This window comes from Rattus rattus, chromosome 11, assembly GCF_011064425.1.
Source record: "Rattus rattus isolate New Zealand chromosome 11, Rrattus_CSIRO_v1, whole genome shotgun sequence".
In the NCBI taxonomy this organism is placed as follows: Eukaryota; Metazoa; Chordata; class Mammalia; order Rodentia; family Muridae; genus Rattus; species Rattus rattus.
The window spans coordinates 70,829,952-70,844,619 of NC_046164.1; the positions used below are offsets into that span (position 1 = coordinate 70,829,952).

The 14,668-nt window shown below is 43.2% G+C and overlaps 1 protein-coding gene across 1 annotated transcript in view; it reads left to right on the plus strand.

Moving 5' to 3' along the window:
• Poln (DNA polymerase nu) overlaps window positions 1–14,668 on the plus strand; it is a 114,039-nt gene that overhangs the window by 75,248 nt on the left and 24,123 nt on the right. The window contains exon 16 of the mRNA XM_032916412.1: window positions 11,800–11,882. Coding sequence (XP_032772303.1) covers window positions 11,800–11,882 — 83 coding nt within the window. The remainder of the gene's footprint in view (window positions 1–11,799; window positions 11,883–14,668) is intronic.

Here is a 14,668-nt window from a genome sequence, read left to right on the forward strand (position 1 = left end):
GACTTAAAGAAAGTTCTTCAGGCTGAAGAGAAATAAGATCAAGCCCCGAGCCTATAAGACTAGCATACTACAATGAGCAGAGATGGAACATGCTCACTTTTATTTTACATATTTCATGTTTCTATTAATGTGGTTTACATGTAATACTTGAATTCTGCAATACCTTTTTTAAAGTTTCAAACACAGATGAAAGTAAAAGATAAAGACACCCAAAGTAAAAAGGGTAGAATTCTGCTGGTATAAGACCTTACAACAGCCATGACGTATAGAGGTACTTAGGTGTAGACTGTCAGGTCTTAAAGATGCATGTGTAATTTCTAAGGTAAGACAGTGAGTACTAAAGGAAAGCCAGCTAGAATATTAATGGGAGAAGCAAAATGAGGCACTAAAAAATCTTGTGGTTCACCTAAAATAATTCAAACAAGGAGAAACAGAAAACAAAATGCAGATAGGATAAATAAAAAATAAATATCAAGATGGAAAGATTAAATAGTTTAACAATAAACAAATATAAATAAGACAAAAACTCCAGTTAAAAGACACAAATAAATATGTATTATGTAACCATAACTATATTATGCTTCTTACTGCCCAAATGTAGGGATGGAGGGGCATTCAAAATCACCAGCAACTAAAAACATATTTCTCTCTCTTGATAAAGAAACCTTCCCCTAACACCTTGTGGTTACTGTATTGTTGGCTCAGTGTTGCTTTTCTGCTGGATAGACAGAGGCACTCAGACCCCAGATAGGCTGTACACTCCTCCCTGCTTTCCAGAAAGCTGTCAGGAGAGTGGCAGCTGATGTGGGATCTGTATTCCCCATTCTCCGTGTCAGCCAGGTTTGATGAAAGAGACATTCTTTCAGTGTTCATTTCCAACAGAGCTAGAGAGTTGCTCTGTTCATGGGCTGATGGTTTTCTTCCCTTGCTTGGTCTATTCTCATCTCTGTTTCTCATACATACTGTAAGACCTTAGTAGAACAAGAATTCCACAATCACACACTAGGGATATATAGCTTACTTCATAACCTAGTCACAACCTATAGCCAGACAGGAGGACAAGAAATTTGACTTGTGCTTACCACTTTCTGCCCTTCGATGTTCCATTGTTGGCTGAGTTTCAGAAGTCAGTGCTGTAGAAACAGTGCTCTGCAAGGATCCAGTGGTGCAGAGACACAGCAGTGCATAGCACAACAGAAAGTGGTCAGGAGTCAGAGGAACAGAATTCAAAAAGAAACTGGTGATTACTGTTGATTGTCAACTAACTGAATTTTAGAATCTCTGAGGAGACATACCTTTGAGTGTGTCTAGGAGGGCATTTCTAGACAACTGAGAAAGGAGACTACTCTAAGAGTGTGCCAAACCATCCTGTGGGCTGGAATCACAGACTGAATGGAAGGACAAGGCAGGCCAAGATCAGTCTGCTGGGTGGTGTTATGTCTACTTGACACAGCTGAAGTCATCTGAGAGGGGGGAACCTCATTTAAGGAAATGCTTCCATAAGACTGGGCTGTATACAGTCCTGTAGGCCATTTTCTTAACTAGTGATGGATGGGGGAGGGCCAAGCCCATTGTGACTGGTACCATCCCTAGACTGGTCCCGGGCTCTTTAAGAAAGCAGGCTGAACAAGCATGTTGCGCAACCAGTAAGCAGCTCTCCTCCACGGCCTCCAGTCAGCTCCTGCCTCCAGGTTCCTGCCCTGCTTGAGTTCCTGTGTTACTTCCTTTGATGATGAATAGTGTATGCCAAATACATCCTTTCCTCCCCAACTTGCTTTTTGATCATGGTGTTTCACTGCAGAAATAGAAACCTCTCACTAAAACAATCAACATTTGTATGTTTCTGCATCCTGACTGTGGACACAATGTGACTAGACATTTCACACTCTCACCTCCATGCTGTCCCCACCATGATAGATAGAGTCTATCTCCTCAACCCTAAGCCAAACTAAGCTCCTCCCTTAACCTGTTTTTGTCATGTATTAGTGTCACAACAAAATACTACAGAAAATTTGTACAAAGAGGTGGAGCTGGTAGAGTGACAAACCTGACCATGTATGTATGTATGTATATATATATGTGTGTGTGTGTGTGTGTGTGTGTGTGTGTGTGTGTGTGTGTGTGTGTGTGTGTGTAGCTTTGTTTGGCAGGATTAATGAGGAAGAATATAGACATGAAGACTAGAAAAATCCCTAAAATGCTGTAAGAAGAACTTACAAGTCCATTTTAGTGCTTGTGTAGGAGACCAGAAAGCTGAAAAAAATATGGGCAGTGGAGGCTTGGCTCCTAAGGTTTCCGAGGTGAACAGCACTCTGTTGGAAACTGGGGTAGAGGCTACTAGTGTTACATTTCTGGCAAAGGATCTGGCTGCAGTTTGTCTGTGTCCTGAAAATTTGAGTGAGGCTGAATTCAAAAATAATGGGCTAAGTCTCTTGGAGGAACTTTTGAGAAGCATAGTATTTGAGTTAAGTCATGGTCCATGTTCTCTCCACTTGCTGAGGTTTCGAATGAGGGTAAAGAAGAAAGGTAGAGAAAATGGGAAATGTGGGGAACAAAGAAATGAGTGAGTATAAAGTTGCAGACAAGGCAAACGTGGAGAAAGCAGCTGTAACTGATAGAGTGCTGATAAAGAGAAATCTGAGGTTCTACATTGGAACAATGGGAAAGATGCTCCTGGGCAAGACTCCACTGATCAAAGACATCAGTGTCCTCTGAAAACGCAAATTCATCAGAAGGAGAGAGTGAACTGAACAGCTGAAGGGCTTCTGTACTGGAAAACAACAGTTCCAGGAAGTCTTTTTCCTGATTCAACCACCAAGGCACACAGAGACTACTCCAGCTATGGTAGAAGGGAGTCAGACTACATCTGGAACTGGCAAAAGAACTTGAGCAGCAAAATGCTGGGATGAGGGGGTCATGGAGGCTTCCATCAAGCAGGGTCAGATCCTACAAGAAGATTCTGAAGCCACTGTGGAAGCCTGTAAAAGTAAAGCCTAAATTGTAGTGAAGACCCAAGTATACTGGAGGTCTTAGGACATCTACTGAGAAAAGCTGTATAAATGGAACTAGCCGGAGAGTGATAGGATAGTGCTATAGGTGGTAAAACTGAGGGGTGGGGCTACCCAAGCCCATTGAATCCAAATAATGCCACCAAGTGTCCAGATACAGAATATGGAGATATAAGAATCGATGTTTGCCTTGCTGGATTCTGGTATTCCTTTGTCTGATCTTCTCTGTTTGTCTTCTGACCCCTGTTTTACCCTCTGGGAATGGGAATGTTAACTCTGTGATATTTGTATATTGAAAGTATATAACTTGTTTGTTGTTGTTGTTGTTGTTGTTATTATTATTATTATTATTATTATTGGCTTATAGATAAGAGATTGCCTTGAATTTCAGAAGAGTATACTTTTGAATAATGTGGAAACTGTTAAGAGACTTTTGAAGTTGGTCAGAGGGAAATTTGCATTATGAGATGACCATGAATCTACTGGGCCAGGGATAGAACGTATGGTTTAGAAGTGATATATTTGGGTGTCAGGTTGACAAGGAGTGGACTTGAAGCTAATCTCCATGGTTTGGAATCACCCAGGAAACATAATCTCACCAGGCAAGAATGAAACCCACCATTCAAATGAAAACCAATTAAGCTTTAGTACTACGCATAGGACTGACTCTCTAAAACAGCATTTGTGTGAGTTAACTTTTCAGGCCTCCTTTTATAGGGAGAAAGTGTAAACTGGAGTTTTGTAATGAGGATTTTGCAACCAAATTTTACAGAAGTGGATAGCAGATTAGATTATTCGACAGGTCATCTTGGCAGAACATCTCAAGGTTCCTTGACAGAACACCCTATCATATTAGGGTAGAGTACATGTGAGTCAAACTTTAATTTTGTAGCAAATAGAAACAACTTATTCTGACCTTATAACAAAATGGCTTTTTACCTGAAGATGGAATCTGGCTGGTACATCACTGGTGTATTTGTGAGGTCACTTAAAGAGGTATTTGATTGAAGAAGTAGGATCTGCTAATGTGAATGGAAGCATGTGTAGATTGGGGTCCCCACTAAGGAGAAAGCTATGTGAACACCAGCGTTTGTCTTTCTCTGCTTCCTGACCATGGAGAGGATATAATCAGTTTCCTCACACTTGTGCAGTATGCCGTCCCTTCAAATCATTAGCCAAGATGAACCTTTCCTTACGTCGCTTTTGTCAGAGCAATAAGAAAAGAAATTAACACAGGAACCATGAAGGTTCTCCCACTCCCATGAAGCCCATGGGAGAGTGGCTTGCATATACTCTGATAGGCCTGTCCTAGTTACCTTTAAGGTGGACCTAGCCCCTACTGCAGAGGTTGCCCTGCTTGCAGGACTGACACTAGGGGAAGAACAGAGTAGAAAGCAATGCCTCTGTAGGCAAGCAGCCCTAGAAGAATCAAGCTGGGACTGAGCAGGTAGCAGCCCTCACCCAACTAGTCACCCAAGTCTGTTCTCTGAGGGTAGCAACTAGAAACTAATCACTCTGCCCTACAGTGAGGTACCCCAAGGTTGTGCATGGTCTGTCCCTCTTCCTTCTCCGTGGCTCCCAGAAGACCCTCTCTCCAAATATGGTTCTCTCTGGGCTCCAGATCAGCTATGACATTTACTTCTTGTATGACTGTTTTATTTTGTGTAGAAAGAACCTTGCAGTTGTAGCCCAAGCTGTTCTTGAACTCTCAGTCCCCTTGGCTCTCAAATGACTTCTTTGCCACAAGCCAAAAATCAGGCATCCTACTTGAGCATAAAATACCAGGGTATTCGATGAAGTTCAGAACCAGACAAGCCACTGTCACTGTGAGAGTCCTGCTTGCTCTAGCAAAATAACATAAACAAACACTACAGAGTAGGAAACAAGCTATAATTTTGTGAACACTGTGATTTCTGCCTAGGAAGCTGAAAGAATCAATAAAGGGAAGCCCTTAACAACACTTGGGTCCAGAAGCTAAACAGGATAAATTAGTGCACAGAGTCCAGCTCCTAAGTATAAACAGTCATCATTGTAGAGAATGAAATGGGAGAAAAGATACAGTGAAGAAGGTAAAAGTGCCTATGGTATGATGAATTTTGAAAGTGCAAGATTCCTGTGGGAAAAAATGAAAATCAGAAAAGCACAAAAATTTCCAGAGAAAAGCCTGAATTTTATTAACACATCCTCTGTTTTTACATTGACATAGAAATGCGCTACTAAACATGCCAAAAGATACGGTTATCTCTAGTGACCTACAGCTAATCTCCAGCTTATGATGAAAGTCACAAACAAGGTTTAATAAGACTGACCCCACAAATATTAAAATATAAAAGCATGGTTGCTAAAAACATGATCACTAGAAAACTAACACTTATATCTAGATCCACATCCCCATTAAACTTTAGTATGCAGTAAAGCAGATGCTGACTTAATGAAAGCTCAAGTGATTGGTTAGATAGGCAGCAACAAGCTGCGTTTCTTCTGTTTGTTTTGCACTGGAAGTTTAACCCAGGACCTTTCCATGCTAGGCAAGCACTTTACTGCTGAGCTACAGCAACTCATGCTGTGCTGTGCTGTGTTCTCAAGAAGGGTCTCATAATGTAGCCCAGGCTGGCCTTGAATTGGAGATCCTCCTACCTCAACCTCCCAAGTGCTGGGATTACAAGCATGTGCTACCCAGCAAGCCACGATTTCTACCCAGCAAGATGGATCCATCTAGAGTGTAGGAATAAATTACCAGGTACAGCCTTCTTGTTGAACTGAAAAGTCTCAAGTTTTGATAAAGTAAGAACTTTTTTAATGGAGTTACAGGAATCTTTCAGGACAGTTTTGACGGGACATAGAAACATTTAACATCTGGGAGTCTTTTTCCAAGAGGAAATGTGTAACAGGGACAAGAAGACCTCAGCAAGTACGATGCTCTCCACTCTAGCACAGCACACCAAGGTCTCACATGACAGTTCCTCACTCAGCATCCCTCAACCTGGACCTGTGGACTCTTCCCTTCTCAGCTATAGGCCAGAGGAATAGTCCCTTCATTTCTTTCCTAAATTCCATGTTCTTAAACTATTAAGACTGGTTTTGAAAACAGACTGTAATTTGTAAGTTAGCATTAAAGCAAAAGGGAAAGTCACAGAGATCACTCTTGCTAGGAGAAAGAAGGAAGGCCTGAAACCTGCTGTGTCTGTTCACATGAGTGAGCAGCATGCGAAAGCTTTCCTCCTTGTGAACATCTTGTGTAGGCAGAGGGCTGCGGGGTGACTGTTGTGTTTTAGCATGTCGAAGCTGGCTAGGGAGCTTGTCGAACTATCAGAAGGAACTTGGGCTCATTTCATGACTGTCATTATCACTGTGGGGATGGGGTGAAGTCTCACTAGATTCATGTTTTAGATTTGGGAGGTAGAGTGACAGGTAGTTAGAAGACTATATACATGTGCTAGTCACTCTATATACACGTGTTTAATTCATGCGTTCTCTGTTTCTAGCTGCATCTTCTGCCTTGGATTGAACCTAGTCCTGCTGGTTCAAATCTCCCCATAGCTACCACATGAAGGCATGCACACATGCCTTCACTTGTGCATAGGCACACATGAACCCACACATGTTTTGTACTCATGCACACACAGCTATTTCCATAGGTGTGTTGAACTCTCTTGTTTGCTAAACATTCCTCTCTTCTTATGCTCAGATATACTTTTTCCCCTTCGCTTTATTTCAGTGATCGAAGGGAAAAGATGTGTCATCTTTAATCAAATGTTCACCAAATGTCTTTCAGGGAGGCACTCTGTGTTGCTCAGTGGTTGCTATCAAAGAAGTATAATAATATGGGAAAGGCTGAGAAGTTCTGGACCTCATCCAGTGAGCATTTGGAGCCATCAGAAGAGATGGTGGGAAGGTCCAGACTCCAGTGATATTAGAAGATGGAACCAACAAGAGCTAGTAATAGACTGGACGTGTGAGTGTAGGGAAGGGGTCATGCAGGATTAGTAGTGAGCAGTGGTGAGGGAGGTGAGTCCCACCAGCATTCCCATTCCATCCTCAAATGACAGATAGTTATGGTGACAAGACTCAAGCTCAGAGAAATACCTCAGAGAGAAAAGCTGGGAGAAATACATGATATGACAGTGACGACCATAATCTACACATCAGTCACTTCCTCCCATGGCCACAGATACAACTGTCTCTGCTCATGTGATCTCAGGGGCAGGAGTGACCGTGTGAAGTTCTCAGCTGCACAAGAGAAACAGAGACAGTCGCCTGTGTGGCTCCCTCTGGGAGCTTTATTATTTGTTAGGGACTCCAGACCTAGATTTGATGGGGGTGGGCATTGAGAGAACTCAAAGTGGGTCTTCATGTTTGCTTTCCTGCAAAATGGAATCAGCACATTCATCCACTACCAGTGGATAGGTGGGCCATTGCTGTCAAGACATTCTGGAAGCTCCTCAGATGTGACCTGAGGGAAATGGCAGCATGCCCATAGAGACTTGGGTGTGAATATCCTTAGAGGTATCATTCATTCTGATGGTTTTGGCCAGCAGTGAGTCCTGGCCAGATATATCTAGGCTGCCCCTGCTTTCACACTTGTTTTGTGACCTTCTGGTGCCAAACATGGAGGAAGACCAGTCTCACGACCTCACCTGTAGGATACTCTTCAACAGAATTTTATCAAGGTTGATGTTTACCTTTGTCACTGGACTCCAATAGTGCCCGTACCCTGCGGGACAAAATTATGAAGCACTGTCTGTAACGGGTAGGCAGTGATGCCTTGTCTTCTTAAGTTCGTAGTGTATACAAAATGTGTACCTTTTCTACATAGGAATTTGTCTGCTCTTGTTTATTTATTAATTTATTCAGTCAATTATTCGTCAGCCTGGGTTCAAGACTAGTCTATTTGAGGTTATAATACAGGAATACTTTGTTTTGTTGTTTGATTTGTTCAGCTGGTTTCTGTGTTCCTTTGATTGCAACTCTGTAAGTGTGTGTGTGTCCCCTGAATATACATATCTATAAGAATTTTTATATGTGAACATCTGTAGCTATATAGGGATTGAGAGGTGTTGACTAGAGATTTGGGGTCTTTTTGGCATAAGGGCAATAGAAATAAGACCAAGACAAATAAATGTACAGGGAGTACTGGCAAGGCTGTAGGGCAGCGGGTCTCAACCAGTGGCTTACAACCTCTTGTGGGTTGCATATCAGATACTTACATCATGACAGTAGCCAGAATTACAGTTACGGAATAGCAATGCAATAATTTTATGGCCGGAGTTCACCACAACATGAGGGAACTGTAGGGTGCAGACATAGGAAGGTTTGTGAACCACTGCTTTAGGGGTCGTCAACTCTTTGCTGACATGGCGGGCAGTTTTCTGAAAAAAAAAAAAAGGCTTTTCTTGATGTGCTAGGTGGGTTGTCAGCACTCTTGCCTGAGAGGTTTGGGTGCTAAAAAGGACAAAGGGAAGCAGTGGCTGCAATGTAGAAAGACCATGTCTTTCTGCAGTATGAATTGAGTCTATGTCTAGAAACTAAAATTCACAGAAGAGGAATTGTGAGGTAAAGAGTCCATATATACTGTAAGGATTTCTCTCAGAAGGTTACTAATTTGGCTTTTGTATCAGAAGTGTATCAAAAGCCCCAACCATTGCTATCTTTGCTCTATGCTATCTTTTGCTCTATGCTTCAAGTTAATTTAGTATTTGTCAGCTTGGTAGATGAGACAGTGCATATATTTGCATTTGCCTGATTGTTTCAAGCCTTATTTTTACTTATTATTGACCATTTACTTTTCTTTTGTTAATTGCTCATTTTGTCCTCTTTTCTTTTTTTTTTTTTTTTTTGGTTCTTTTTTTTTTTTTTTCTTGGAGCTGGGGACCCGAACCCAGGGCCTTAAGCTTCCTGGCAAGCGCTCTACCACTGAGCTAAATCCCCAACCCTCATTTTGTCATTCTTACTTTTGTGGTGTCTTCTACGATTCATTAACCTTTGGCAGACACAATGCTAATATTCCCTCCAGTTTTTACTGGCCTTTATTCATACTCACCTCTTTTGAGGAGTGGGAGTGGTTCTTTTTTTTTGTTTGTTTGTTTGTTTTTTTTTTTGTTCTTTTTTTTCGGAGCTGGGGACCGAACCCAGGGCCTTGTGCTTCCTAGGCAAGTACTCTACCACTGAGCTAAATCCCCAACCCCGTGGGAGTGGTTCTTGATTGAATCCATAGCCTTACACATACTAAGGAAGCGTTCTATCTCCCCAGCCCTTTAAAAAGAATTGTTTTTTGCCATGGTCTCATTAAGTTGTCCCAGGTTGGCCTCAAACTCACAGCAAAAGCCTAGACAGGCCTTGAAGTTGCCATCCATCTACTTGAGCAATCTAAGTAGCTGGGTAATGAAAACTTATAACCCAAACATTTTATTTTATATCATATAATCTATTGGCTTTTTGATGCCGCCCTTTTATGCTGGGGGCAGGCAGGTTCTCACTGTGTTGCCCAGGCTGAGCTTAAGTGATGATCCTCCAGCCTTAGACTTCAAGTAACTTAAGATTATGAGTGCACACCACCATGCCCAGCGTGATGGCTAATATAGATTACCAACTGGACAGGATTTAGACTCACCTAAGAGACAAACCTCTACACACATCTGTGAGGGACATTCTAGATTGGGTTAATTGACATAGGAAAACCTACTATAGATGTGGTCAACACTATTCTGTCGACTAGAGTCCTGGACTGAAAAGAAGGAGAAAGTGAACTGACACAGCATTCATTTCTCTCTGCTTCCTGAATGCAGGTGTACTGTGTTCGATGCCTCAAGTTCTTGCTGCCATGCCTTCCCACCAGGACCACATTAAATAAACCCTCCCTTAAGTTGTTATTCACAGGTATTTTATCACAATAAGAAAAGCAAGCAATGTATGCAGCTTGCTTTTGTCACAATATCTTTTTGTTTATTTGTTTGTTTTGAGACAGACTATCTTTGTGGAGTCCTGGTTGTCCTGGAACTTGCTCTGTAATTCAGTGCCTCCTGAGCCCTGGGGATTAAAGGCATGTGCCACCACCAACCTAGGCACCCATGGTGTTTTGATGACACAGTTCCTTAAACATTTTCTCCATTTCTTCAATAGATACTGGTCTGTTTAACATGTTCCTAAAAGAACTAGATGTTGAATCCAAGACCTCATGCTTGGCAAGTGTTCTCCTAGTGAGCCAACCTCATTAACTTTCATCTGTAATGAGGTCAGTTTTTCTTTTTTTAATAGTTTTGATATATTCCCTAGGCTGTTCTAGAATTCAGAGACTTCTTGCCTCCAGCTCCTAAATCCTGAGATTATAGGAATATGTCACTACATTTAGTGCAAGGTCAATTTTAATTTTTATTTCAATGCTGAGGATGAAACCCAAGGCCTTGGAAATGCTAGGCAAGGCTTCTGCCAGCAAGCTGCTTCCCCTGACTCTACAACCAGTTTATATACTAATTTTCCTAAGCTAGTGTCCATATAACTGGATTTTCATTACTCTTCTTTGTAGTTTCTTATTTTGTATATTTGTGCTTATTCCTTTTTTGATGAAATTAATTTGTCTTTTTTTATTTGCTATAAGAACAAAGACCCTGCTTTCCAATTTGACCTTCTGTTTTCTGCTCCTTATTTTATTAAGGAGTACCTTGTCTTTATCATTACCTTTCTATCACATTATTTTGATTGGCTTTCTTGCCCTTTTTTAAAATGTATTTTGAAATGAAAGCACTTAATTTTTATTATTAATTATTTTATCTATTGACATCCCAAATATTACTTCCCTCCTGGTCCCCCTCACAGAGTTCTTCTCCTCATCCCTCTCCCTCTTCTGCTCTGAGAGGGTGCCCCTTCCAGGATCCCCCCCTCCCTGGGTCATCAAGTTGCTACAGGTATTACACAAATCTTCTCTATGTATGCTCTTTGCTTGGTGGCTTAGTCTCTGGGAGCTCCCAGGTGACATACTAGGAACACACCACACACACACACACACACACACACACACACACACACACACACACACACACACACATACGCCTGAGCCCTCACCTTGATGCTCAGTGTAAACAGGAAGTGAAGGCTAAGACAGAATTGGGAATACTTTGATCACAAGAGCCCAACACAAACCCACAATCACAAAGACTGAACGATACTTCTGTCCTTTGGTGCATGACTCTGTGCTTACTCTATCTTTCAGACTGGGTGTAGATGCTGTGAATGTTTTCAAGAGCAACAGTCAGGGGGAGCTCTTCTTAGGCACAGGCAGTTTCCCCTATGAGGGAGGAGCAACTCTTAGGGCTCTGCTTCTCCACTATTTCAGTTTTCTTCTCTGGAATACCAGTCCACATGTGGTCCTCGAGCTGGTCCTTACTCTGAATGCTGTAACTGCAGAGCGGGATTCACCCTGCTCTTTACGGGAGATCAAAGCAACAGCTGCTTATTCAGTCCTGTGAGGGACTACATAGGACTAAAACTAGCTCGCCCCACAGTGGCCACAGTTGTGGCCCAGGACTTAACAGGTTCCTCTAAAGCTTTATGGACATCCTTTTGTGAAAGCAATATTTAGTTTTGATTTATGGTTTCCCCAGAATTTGAGGGCCAAGACCTCACTGTCTCTTTGGGAGCCTAGGGAGAACTGAATACTGTCCACATTACAAGTGTCTGCTGCCTCCTGGACAGCCCTGCCTTGAATTAATGGAGGACCTCCAGGGAAGGTGACAGGATTCTGTACCTCCGCAAACAGTGCCAACAATGCCAGATAACATGCCATTTTTCTATACAGGAAGGACATTCCCATAGAGCGTGTGACACACATGGACAGAGAACAGACCAAGAAAGTGGTGTACTCCGTGGTCTATGGAGCCGGTGAGCTATAGGGAAGGACTGGGTTCTTGGTATCATCCATTAGCCAATGCCTGTATTCAAGTGTGCCATGCTTCAGAGAAGTCATTCTGTGAGTCATTGTATGCTGTTTGCACAAACACCTCAGTGGTAATGCCATAAGACATTAGTCAAACCACTCCATGCCATTGACTTATAATGCCATCAACCCTCTAAGACAGTGGTTCTCAACCTTCCTAATGCTGTGACCCTTTAATACAGTTTTTATGTGTGGTGACCCCAACCATGAAATTATTCTTCTTGTTACTTTATAACAGTAATTCTTCTAACATTATGAATCATAATGTAGGTATATTTGTTTTCTGATAGTCTTAGGTGACCCTATAAAAGAGTCATTCAACCCCTGCCAAGAGGTTACAACCCACAGGCTGAGAAGCAATGCTTTAAGAGCAGCGATAGCGGTTCAGTCTGACCAAACCATACCCCACATCTCACCCCAGTGATAGGCATCTTCTCTGCTTAGAAACTCTCATCCCTAAACATACACCACCCAAAATGGGCTCACATACTCAATAATGAACTGTCCTTCTCTTTCTCCTCTTCCCAGAACCAGGAAAAGTAGTCCTACTTTGATCCACTCTCCTCTCTTCTTCTCTTTTGCACTCTCCTGATTAGTCCATCAGTAGTGGGTTTTTAAAAAAATATTTTATTTATGTGCATGAGTGTTTTGCCTGCATGTACTCTGTGCACCATGTATGTCACTGCCACCCCCGCCCCCCAGAGGCCAGAAGAGAGCAAAGGATCTTTCAGGGCTGGAATTAAAGAGGTTGTGAGCTGCCATGTGTGTTTCAGGAACTAAATTCTAGTCCTCTGGAAGAGCAGCCAGTGTTTGTCACCACTGAGCCATCTCTCCAACTCCTTGAATGTGTTCTCCCGCAACCCACAGGACTAGTTCCCCTCAGAAGAGCCCTCCATTACTTTTGAGGAGCAGTCAATCTGCTGTCACAGATCCAGGCCTGCATGGATCACCTTGCTTTGGTCAATACTGCTTTGAGCACATTGGAGCTTGTACATAGACCCTGAGAAGATTAGTCTCCTGACCACTGAAATCCAATGTTCAGTCAAGGAAAGCCAACAAAACCACATAAGCCTCAGTGTAAACTTCAGCATGGTGCATGCTTGGCCCTCCTAGTTACCTCACAGTCTAACTGCAGTGCTTTGGACGTGTGCTTCAAATGTTTCTTCTGGATCACAGACATCACCTCCCCAGTGCTCAGGGCTTTGCCCTTGCCCCCCTGTCACAGGAGTGACGCCACATGCATAAAACTCACCCATCTTCACCCACCTCTCCCTTCTCAGCACCATCCACCACTGGAATAGTTACTCCCACCTAAGGCAGTAGCTACCACAGAAAGCACATCTGTTATCTCATGGTTCATGTGGTGTCTGCCCTGCAGGCCACACTCTGCTACAGTCTGCTAAGTGGAGCTGTGGTGTCACCTGAGGCTCCACTGGTATTCTTCTTTCCTAAGCTTATGCTTCCTACTGGCTCCATGGGTCTCTGGCTTGAACACCCTGCACTGTGACCACTTTACATTCAAAGCCAGCTGGCTGCCAAGTACCAGCTGTGTGCCAGTTTGTCTGGTTCAGGATAAAATGCCTATCCTGAGAATGATCCCAAGAGGCCAGGAGTGCCCATCAGTTCAGTTCTGCATACTAACTAACACAGAGAAGACAAAGCACTCACTGAGCGAGAAACAGTGCTTTGAGAGCATCAGACCCTATAAAGTATCTAGAAAGCAATGTGTAAGCCAGTAATCAAACTCAGGGTAGGAGTACAGTTATGATACTGGTGGTTTTTCTCAGTGTTGCCTGTCCCATTTCCTCCTCAGACTCCTCCCTACTATCCCCGAGGCTTCAGGGGCTTCTGCCCTGGGGTGGGGGAAGCAACATTCTGCCAGAGCAGAACTTGATATCTTGGATCCTCCTGCAAATCTGCCATACCTGGGATTCTGCACCCCCAATGTTGCCCCCCACCCCAGGCCTCAAATCCCAGTTCTGTTCACCTCTTGACCTGGTAGCCTCACAAAAATCCTTGTACCTCTTTGCCCACCCCTTTTCCTTTAAAGGCTCCCGTGGGGTTGCTGGAGCTACAACTGCTATAGTTAACTTGCATCTCTGTCGTCTGCTTCTTGTTTATCCGGCTCCCATTTCAGGTGTGAGCTGTGTGGCTAAGTTTCCAGAGGTCTCCTGGCCCTCCAGGCTGGAGCTGGCCCAGGAGGGAGGAACGCAGGGTGAATGGGTAATTGTCCTAAGTGTTACTTGGCCTTGGCCTCTCCAGTAATAGAGTCAGCACTCGCCTCACAATAGTTGTTTCCCAAAGAAACATGGCTTACAGCACCCACTGGCTCCTTCTGAGCGTTCACGTGGTGTTTTCTGGAGAAGACTGTAAATAAGTAGTGAGTCAGTAGCTGTGATGCTAGTGAAGGGGGTAATTTGCTGCTTTTAGCTCTGGTGGTGACAGGGGCTCCCACCCTGAGCTTCTATCTCGGTTGCTCCATTGTTCCTGCTCCACCTAACAGCTGGAATTACTGTGTACTTCTATTCAGTTCATGATGTCTCTATCCCTCCCTTATTTGAGCCAGACTTGGTTGATGAGCAGCCTTAGGGCATAATAAAACCACCAGGCTCTAGTGCTTCCAGAGCCTTGGGAAACCCAGTGGAGGAACCTTGGACAGACAGCTTATGATGGCATATAGGAGTGTTTCCACAGAAGCCATTTCTGAGTAACCCAGAAGCTTTAGATAGTA